We start from the raw sequence: 10,223 nt of genomic DNA, 5'->3' as shown, positions 1-10,223 counted from the left end.
GAAAGCCACTGGGACATCATGTTTAGAAAATAAACGTCTCAGTTTCTCTGAAACACCCGCAACGTACGGAATAACCACTGGGCTTAAAAGCCTGAATTTTGCCTGAAACTCTCAGACTGAAGAAGTCTCTTGAAGGAGAGACGAAACGTTTCATTAGAGAAGAACCCGTCCAGAAGACCTACACAATTTTTTTCTTTTTGATCCTTTTAAAAACACGGAAAAGTGCTACATGTACTGAGTAAAGGTGAAATGAATAAAACAGAAATACTATTAAAAGTCAAACAAATCAAGTTTTACTCACTGTTGAGTTGGGAATTTTGAACTTTCCCACTTTCCGATTGGGAATTCCCACTGAAGGTGAGTTCCAGTTTAAATTAAATTTCTGACTTGTAAGTGGGAKATTCCCACTTACCTGTACAACTGAGCCTTAGCAAAAGTTGTTGAAAATGCAGCTAAATTTAGATTTTACAKTGTGAATTTTGCCAGCTGCTGGCTAAAATCGACATGCATTATGGGAGATGTAGTTTATTGTCAGTTCTGGCTTTAAAGCATTACTTTTTCAGACATTAATACCGGGCAATTTAACTCAATATCCGCAGTTACTCAAATCTGAAGCAAAATTATGTATTGCCTTTTTAAATTTGTTTATTTTGTTGCCTTAAAGTTTACATTTAATTTAACATATTTTTTTATTAAATTACAAAAAAAAATTAAAAAAATTTGCAGGCTGAACTAAATTAGTCCACAGGCCACATTTGGCCCGCAGGCCTTGAGTTTGGCACATGTAATACAGATGGACGGGATATTTTGACCAGATGATTTGTTGTTATGTGTCTCCAGGCTACGCCGTGACTGCAGGACACTTCTCCTCTCCTAATGTAATCGACATAGCTGCGGGGGCACCGCAGCACAACGGCGTTGGAAGCGTAAGGTTTCTCTGACCTGCGTCCAGCTGTGGAATTCAAGTCTGCTTTGCTGAAGTGATTTTGTTTCTCTCCTGGACAGGTTTACGTTTTCAAAATTGATGGCGGGTCTTTGGTGAAGACATTTCAAGCCTCGGGGAAAATGGTATGACCTCGATCGTGGTCTCAGACTGTTTCCAAACATTTCAGACCAGCTTTTTTGAATTTCCAGAAAGCGTTTTGTTGTACTGTTCTGTTATATTATATCATAAACCGTACAAACATTATTGTTTAGTTACCTCAGGAGTCATGTAGCTGGATCTCTGCAGACAAACTTTAATTGTGTTGCCATTAGAACCACACTGTTTACGTCTGTGTTAGCGTTTAGACAAACTTAAAGGAGCGGCACATTTGCCACAAACCAGAACCAGGGAGGCAGCTAATGCTTTTCCTACAGAATCACATTTTAAAGAGATTTAAAAGGCAGAAAGAAAATGAAGCGAAAGTGCGATTTGTGTGAATTTCTTTGTGCCGAGGATCTGTCTGTGATCTGACCCAATGCTCTGTGGCTCGACTTGGTTCCAGATGGGCTCTTACTTTGGCTCCTCATTGTGTGCAGTTGATCTGAACCAGGACGGCTTGTCGGACCTGCTGGTGGGGGCACCCATGCACAGCCAGCTCCGGGACGAGGGCCAAGTGTCTGTGTACATCAGCAAGGGCAACGTGAGTGGGACGTGACCGAGGGGAACGAAACACAACACCATAACCTGCAGATTACTTTACCACCTTAAATCCACACACGCTGTAAACTCTGTACAACTGATAATGTTCATTTTAAATGCTTATAAAGCTTATTCACACTATTCAGATAATTTTTTCTTACATTTGTTTTTCAGCACATATATCGTTCCACAATTTTTGTACTACTTCAACAATTCATGTATCAAAACTTTCATTTACAGCTGTCTCGTTCAGCTCGGTYCGTCTCTCCTGTCGGCAGGGGATGGTTGTTTACAGGGCAGGCAGTTTCCGGTTAGCTTAGCTTAGCTTCCTTCATGGTCGAGCTAGCGCACTGCATACYTCACAGCCAAACGTTAGCAATTGGGTAAATCAGATCCAATCGTTTTAAACTTCAACAGAGGCCACGCCTCCAGCAAGACATCACTTCTCAATAGTCRAGGGTCCAGACCCTCTGTARGAAGCAAAGCGAAGAACAAGAGGCCGTTTGCTTTTGTTTTCTATGATTTTGGCTTCTTTTCAAGCTATTTTAGGCTACTTTTAGCTTTTTTCGCTGTTCAGCAAAAACTTTTAGCATTAAGCATTTGAGCTGCATTTTTGCAGGAAATGAAAATTTTCTAGTTTATAACTGTTTATTAGCAAATAGCTGAAATAAACATTTTTGCGTTTGGTATGAGAGCTTCTGTTTATAATGAAACTCTGAAAACTCAGTCATAAGGTGTACATCTACAATTCATTGTAATTTCCCCCCGGGATCAATAAAGTATTCTGATTCTGATTCTGATCATTCAGATTAGTTTTTAGAGTCAAGAGGGCCGCAACTTTTAAAGCTCCTAAAAATGTTGATATAAAGTTTCATCTGATTCTTTAATTTCTTCAGGGGGTGATGGAGGAGGGTGCAGTTCTGACTGGTGACGATGCTTTTAATGCTCACTTCGGAGAGTGCATTGCAGCAATTGGAGACATAGATGACGATGGTTATCAAGGTTAGTAGAATGGTACTGTTGTTTTTTCAATCTTGTTGGTTCTTAAACTATATGTTTCTTCTCATATTGGGATCTTTCTAGTTTGGATAAATCAGCTAAAATGAAACCTTTGGTTTACTGTATGTTTGTTAGCATTCATGTAATTGGAGCTTGAATGGTTCATAGTATGTTTTCACACCTGACATATTTGGTCCGCTTTAAACAGAACAGAGTTTGTTTCCTTCGTTGGTCCGGACCTTTTACGCAGGTGTGAATACATTAATGCGAACCCTGTTGCGAACCAAACAACCGGACCGAGACCCATTTTTGAGGTGCTTTCAGTCTGCGTCCAAACAAACTCTGGTGCGGTTCACGTCTGGTGTGAATACAGACCCGCCTCGAACCAAATCAAGTGTTATGGTAACAATTAGTCTTTTAAAGTTGCTAACGCTAACACTGCGCTACAAAACATGAGCCGTTGTGGGTCAGGACACATGAAGCATCTTGTCTTCTTTAGGTTGCGGTACACATTTGCCAACGCCGTCCCAAAATTAGAAGTATATCATTGCAAAACCGCTGTTGAAAGAGCTGCTCTTGAAAGTGGTATTACAGTTGTATTAACAGAACCATCTTTCTTTCCGGGCCTGTGCTCTGTCCCGCCCCCATCTTTTCTGTCAAATTTACATACATTTGTTTCATATTACCATGAAAAATATGTTAGTATATTAGAGCATATTGGTCAACATCACACCAGTGTGCAACAATCCATGAAGGCACAAACCAGATCCACGCTGACTTTGAGGAGCAGGATGACGCCGTTTGTTTTTTCCTGGCACTTCTTTGGTTTGGCTCTGAAGGCTTCACTTGGCATGCGTCCCACGCTCGCGGCTGGAAGCCTCTGCCTGGTTTCATCTCGGTGTGAGATGCGCCTCTAAGGCTCGCAGCCTGGCACAACGTGTGTGTGTGTGTGTGTGTGCAGCGGAAGATGGCAACTGGGAAGAATAACTCATCCCGTAACTCATCACTGTTGGATTGTGGAAAGAGCCAGATGTAGTCGCTGTGACTGACGGGCGATTATTTACAACTCAGCAGGCACCGTTTAATTTTCAAAAGCTACTGTAAAATCACACACTTGGCCACTGACAGAAGACTTTTATTTYGTCTCCATGTAATAAATTAACTATTGTGAAACACAGATTGTACCATTTCTGCCTGGTATGCCGTACCACATGAGATGGAATAGCTTTGGTTTATAAAAGGAAGTCTATATTTGGACGTTATGCTAAAAATGTGCCGGTCAGGGTGTTCCAGGGTTTTTTGCCAGGACTTTATAGCCTTGTTTCCASTTTCTCAGAGGTCGCACAAGTTTTTATGGTCACTAACAGCACTTAATTGTCCATTACGAGTCTTTCTTTTAGAGCTTGTTTCCCAGGCATTAGCCAACCTAATGTAAACAGGAGGTTAATTAAATACTTTTTAACATGTAATGATTCATTTTTTGTACTTATTTGTCTCTTCAGATGTAGCCATAGGAGCTCCTAAAGAGGATGACTATGGAGGAGCTGTGTATATCTATCATGGGGGTGAAGCAGGAATTATTACAAAATACTCCATGGTGAGAAATATTCATTATTCACATTTTTTTTCATAATTCACAAGCTAAATTTTAATATATCACTAAAGTGTTCTGAAAATTATGAATTTTTTGTTATTTTTTGGTTGTGTGGTGGTAGTTGAGTGGTAAAATTGCYGATTTTAGTGTAGTTTTTGGTACATTTAGAGCCAAACCATAAAATTTTGTGTTAGCCGTTGGATCAGTCATTTCTAAAAATAAAAAATGATGTGCAGTGAGCAAAATAAATAAATCATGGACTGCTCTTTTTGTCCATCACATTCCCATATTTTGTTGGTATCCTTTGTTCCAGAAACTGTCTGGGCGCAGCCTGAACCCTGGTCTGCAGATGTTTGGCCAYTCCATCTCTGGGAATGTGGACATGGATGGCAACGGATACGCAGGTACAGCACGAGTGGCCAGTTTTTGCACATATGCTTAGTTCGAGCACGTAGGAATTTTTTGTGCAAAGTTCTTGAGTCAGTCAGTGCAAAACTTTTTTTCTAATTTATAATCTAGCTATAAGCAAATACTGTGCACAGCTGTTATTTCACGTATAGTTTTCCACCATCTGTCTCACCATAGTGTGGATAAAGCTGTTTTTAAAGTGGTATTATGGAAAAATTGACTTCTTTGAGCTTTCTYATATGTTATAATGTCATTCTTCTTCGACTCATTCATGCATGTTTGAAAAATCCTTGAATCTGCTGTGGTAGTCGTGGCGGTGTCCTAACGCTTTCTGGTACAAAGCTCCGCCCATTTACCTACAAAGCTCCTCCCTGGAGCTCAATCTGCAGCCGAGCTCCCTCCCCACAGAGCACACCTCCCTCGAAGCATTGTTGGGAAGACATGCTGAAGTGGGAGTGTCTGAAATGGTAGAAGGTTCTTAAAAAGACAAGTTTCAAGGCATTTAGAAGCTATGATGCAAAGTCAATTTTATTTTTGATAAATACATCATTTTAGTAACAAGTGATGGTAACATAATTACTTAACTGTGGTATAGAATTGAACTATGTGCCTGGAAATAACATKATACTGCCCCTTCAGTTTTGTGCATCATGTTCCTGAACTTAAAATGAAAATATAATAGTATCAGATAAAAAAGGGATAAATTTGCCAATTGTTGCCTTTGTTGTTGTCATGTCTGCAGCTTCTTTTTCGTCAGTCAGTAGCAGATCTCCACACTCGTGACAGAAGCTTGTTGTTTACTTGTTGTTTACGACATTCCACAGCTGACAGTCAGACCGAGGCTGCACGACAGCTGAAGTCCTGGCAGCGTTGTTTTTAAAGTGCAGGTGTAAAAAACTGCTGACTGCAGATGTTGCATTCACGTCATACCTTATTAATTATGTTTTTTCCCCCCCTCTCTCTGCAGATGTAACTATTGGAGCTTTCATGTCAGACAGCGTGGTGCTGCTGAGGTGAGTGACTGAGTCAGTCTGTGTGTCACTCCAGAATTTGTAAAATGCGAAGCAACTTTTTGTGTTTTTTTTCTGCTTCCCCGATAGTTTTAATGATCACCTTGTCCCCACTCTGTGTTTGGGTCTGGAACGGTTGTAGGTCCCGGCCTGTCATTACGGTGGATGTCTCCATCTTCCTGCCTGTCTCCATCAACATCTCTACGCCGCAGTGCCATGAGGGCCACCAGAACCACCAAAACCTCAACTGCTTCAACGTCACCGTCTGCATGCGCTTTCGGGGCAGACAGCTGCCCGGACAAATAGGTGACGAAACCTGAAACAGTTTGTTTAAAAAAACAAAATTTGACATGCTTTGAATYTGAAGATGAAGATCATTTGCTTTGTCGTATTTACATAAAGATGACAAGATTAGCTTAGCTTAGCATAAAAGTGAAAGTTTTGAGAAACAGCTAGCTTTCCTTTATCTAAATTTAAAATTAAAACTTGACAAGGTTAACATGTCTGAAAACATAAAAATAAAGTAGGAATTCATGAACGTTTAAACTTCCTGAACTTTAAAAACAGTAAATTTCGAAAAAATGTTCTTCTTATTATCAAAGATCCTGCTGAATCTCAGTAAATCAAGCTTTCTACCATTGGGTTGGGTGTGGTGTCTGATGACAGCCGAGGTGCAGTCCTGTTCTAATGTTTGGGTGTGGTCACTGCCCCCCCCCCCCCACCACCACCACACCCCCAGGGGAACAGGAGCCCCGTTGTTGCATAATGATCGTGTCCCGGCTCGGAGGAATAAAGCCTCTCTGTTCGGCCGTCTGGCGATCGGCGTGGAAAGTGAAGTGCTTGTGTTTCTGCGACTCCTGTAATGAAAACTTCCCTCACCTCCTGGCTCTGTTGGATGACAGAAACAGTGGGCTTTGGTCCGACTTGGGTGCGTTTGCCGCCCCTCCCTCTGTTTTACCCACATCACACCCTTCAGAGGGTACGACTGCAGAATGAGGCTGATTCATGCAGAGGAACAGACTTGAATGGCCCGAGATCCAGACTCGGTTTTCTACAATCACATGGAGAATGCAATCAGCAAAAACGTTGTGTTTCTTTAAAAATAAATCTGTTAGATGCCTCGTTCCTTTGCCTGGCAATGGCGTAACTGAACCAGCAAAACTGTGGGAAATGCTGCTTTTCAAAACAGGCCTCATTGGTCATTTTGACCCAGGGGCAGCTGCTGCTACTGAAACTTCCCTGCTTTCAAAGCACAACCCGATGATTTGTCCATCTTCCCACTGACTTTGTTTTATCTTATTTCCTCATCTGTTTATTTTTTATAGAACACAAGATAAACCCAAACACTGCATTCAAGTGTTTCCTGTTGACATTATTTGTAACAGAGTTTCTTCCTCCTTTCAGAGCTGCTGTACAACTTGACTGCCGATGTGGATAAGCGACAGAAYAACCAGCCCTCTAGGATTTATTTCACGCAGGCTGGATCTCAGGTGACCCAGCTGAGCCAGCAGCTGAGCCTGGACATCAACAGGGCGAAGTGTCAGCGGTACACGGCCTACGTTAAGGTACGTGTTGCTTTCTGCGCCGAGTCACCCTTCTTCACGCGCTCAGCTGAGACCTCAGCTAATTTTCCACTGCAGGACTGATTAGAGACTCACAAGGTCTGTTTTACTTCTCGGTTTATTTATTCATGTGTTTTTCTCAGCCTTTTTCCCAATGAAATATTTATAACGACTGAAACAAACTTGAAGTTGGCGTGACGTCATCTGTCACGTGATTTCAGCCTCCATGTTTTTTTTAACGTGGGGGAAATGGTGCAGATCAGATAAACAATCATTAGCTAGTAATACTTTGTGTGTATCACACATTTTCATCCAGTTTTTTAAGAATGTTGTACAGATATGATGCACGACAGCATGTCACATGATCGATTCTTATGACCAATTTAAATCGCTGTAGCCAGAAAGACACATCCTCTCTGAGACTCTGTTACAGTTTGTGGCAGCAGTAAACACGATAATTTCATGGAAAAAAACACAACAATCTGCCATTGGTTTCATCTTTCTCTTGAGCCGAAAATATATAAACCCCCCAACCTCCTTTCAGACTGAGGCCCAAAGTTATTTGTCAAACATTAAAAAATCTACAGGAAGAAGAAAATAAAAAGAAGCAAAAGTTGAATGGAGTTTGGTGGCGATGTAGAGCAGAACTGAGTAATTCCATCTGTGATACTTTGCGTGTTTGGATTTTATAATTAGGGTGTATTTTAGTGTATTTAGTCTTTAGCTTAGTCAGTTTTGGTGTGTTTAATTCAAAACAATGAGACTATTTTATTTTTTTAACGTGGGGGTCTGCACAGAAGTGGAACAACACGACATGCCTACCTGGTCTCTTAACATTTCTCCCTTCTCGCTCTTGCAGTTGGAAAAGTGAAATATTTTCTCTCTGGATGTTTATGTGAGAAGTGCAGTCCTTTAAATTAATTTTCCTTTTTCCCCTGCAGAGAAACTCCTCCCTTTTCCCCTCAAACCAATACGTCAGCCTCCTCAACACAGTCAAAGCACCCGGCTGTCCGACTTCCAGAATGGCATTTCTCACAGAGTTTGTAGCTGAAGGCCACATAGCAGCAGTCATCTGCCGAGAAGCTAAATGTGTCACCGTGCGGGTTTAGGTTAAAGGTAACAGTCAGGCGCTTGGATGGTCCCTGAAACCACGCTGCTCCAGTGTGCGCCTGCAGAAACAGGAAACAAACACTCCTTTGTTAGCACATAGTCTCTCTATTGTGTTCCTAGTCTTGTGGCCATATGGATGCTCCTCATCCTGAGGGCATCATCCATGTTTCTCCTCTCTTTAAAGCAGAGGCCCACAGCAGGCCTGTAAATTTCACTGGTGTTCTTAATGATGCTCCTTCAGGCAGTTTCTCAGTGGGAGGCAGAGCTGCCAGCTGAGACGGGCTGTCATTACTGTGCTCTCCCCTCATCCTTCATTTATTTTGGCCAAAGCGAACCCACTCCGCTTGGAGCAACGTAAGCATAAGCCCCTTTATTTGACGCAAAACACATCTTTTGTTATTATGCGAGGTCAGTCCCGTGTTTGGCCAGGCGCTTCAATAAACTTGAACAGTTTTGCACTTAAAAGAATCTCAAGTTGCAAATGTTGATGTTCCCCTCTCTGAGTTTAAAKACACGCAGTGTGTGCACAAGTGTAAGGAGCTTAAAATAGACTGCCTTCCAAGAGTCTATCTGATCCACTCCAACCAAAYATCAWAAAGTTTGTGGGTGGCCAGGTGAATTATTGCTCTCCACATATCTGTGGCACCTCTCTGTCTGTGAGACAAACACAAGAAATCCCTCAGGTCACAGCTTATCTTTGCAGTGAGCCCCAGTTTGCAGCTCTCTTCGTTAGTTTAGGCTCTAAAGTTGCCAGATGAAAATAAACTCTGATGTTGTTAATGAAAAGCAGAGCCTCTGACTGTATGAACAAAGCTGCGGCTATCTGCAGAGGAGCAGGTAGGCAGATTTTATTACCTCCACACAGGGCTCTGCTAACCGTTTCTTCCTGCTGTCAGACTTGGTGCTAAATGTCATCTGGCACCCGCCTTACGTGGAGGCAGAGCAGTTTTGATCTTCACGTGACATGAAAAGCAAATAATGCTAAATAATTTCWGTCATGCTGTGTAAATATTTAAGTTTGCAGATGAGAAATCCCATCTGGGATGACTTTGGGAGTGTTTGGAAAGGCGCTACCGAGGTGTGAAGTGTGGCAGTAGATTATTTTTTTGCTGAACGCGGCCACAAATTTCACCTGCTCAGCAGCAAAATTAAGCCATAAACTAGGTTAGCGTGCATTTGCTGTGAGAGTTCAGTGTCAGTGTTGAGTTCTGAATAATTTATTTGAAAACTGCAGAAAAAGGTAGAAGTYAGTTGATTGACAGCTAGCTGAAATACGTATTTGATGAAGACAAAGAGGCACATGAGGGCTAAAAAGTTACAGTGGCAAAATTCTGCCAAAACTCTTGCAAGTGTAAATGAGATCGCGCGCAAGCAAGTTCATATTATGCAAAATAATATCCGAGTGAGCAATAATCATAGGGGAATACAGATTTCTGCAAGCGTACATAGAGATCTGCTCACATTGTCTCCCCTCTTGCAAGCTTCCTCTGCTTGCTCACTTGTGGTATACTTTTGGCAGTAGATAGGCAGATCCAGTTTGCTTTCTGTTATTACCAAAATGATGGATGGATGGATGGTGGTTGGTTGGATGGATGGTTGGTTGGATGGATGGATGGATGAAAGGATGGATGGATGGATGGATGAATGGTTGGTTGGATGGATGGATGGATGGATGGATGGATGGTAGGTTGGTTGGTTGCATGGATGGATGGATGGTTGATTCGATGGATGGATGGATGGATGGATGGTTTATGGATGGATAGATGGATGGATGGATGGTTGGTTGGTTGTTTGGTTGGATGGATGGTTGGTTGTTTGGTTGGATGGATGGTTGGTTGGTTGGGTGGGTGGGTGGATGGATGGATGGATGGATGGATGGATGGATGGATGGATGGATGGATGGATGGATGGATGGA

The 10,223-nt window shown here is 42.0% G+C and overlaps 1 protein-coding gene across 1 annotated transcript in view; it reads left to right on the top strand.

Moving 5' to 3' along the window:
* itga9 (integrin, alpha 9) overlaps window positions 1–10,223 on the top strand; it is a 71,291-nt gene that overhangs the window by 17,092 nt on the left and 43,976 nt on the right. The window contains exons 7-15 of the mRNA XM_014005308.1: window positions 841–926; window positions 1,006–1,068; window positions 1,488–1,625; window positions 2,521–2,626; window positions 4,126–4,220; window positions 4,531–4,621; window positions 5,593–5,638; window positions 5,778–5,941; window positions 7,040–7,200. Coding sequence (XP_013860762.1) covers window positions 841–926; window positions 1,006–1,068; window positions 1,488–1,625; window positions 2,521–2,626; window positions 4,126–4,220; window positions 4,531–4,621; window positions 5,593–5,638; window positions 5,778–5,941; window positions 7,040–7,200 — 950 coding nt within the window. The remainder of the gene's footprint in view (window positions 1–840; window positions 927–1,005; window positions 1,069–1,487; window positions 1,626–2,520; window positions 2,627–4,125; window positions 4,221–4,530; window positions 4,622–5,592; window positions 5,639–5,777; window positions 5,942–7,039; window positions 7,201–10,223) is intronic.

Source organism: Austrofundulus limnaeus, unplaced genomic scaffold (assembly GCF_001266775.1).
Source record: "Austrofundulus limnaeus strain Quisiro unplaced genomic scaffold, Austrofundulus_limnaeus-1.0 Scaffold0, whole genome shotgun sequence".
Taxonomy (NCBI): domain Eukaryota; kingdom Metazoa; phylum Chordata; class Actinopteri; order Cyprinodontiformes; family Rivulidae; genus Austrofundulus; species Austrofundulus limnaeus.
This window is presented reverse-complemented; position numbering and strand designations above follow the sequence as displayed.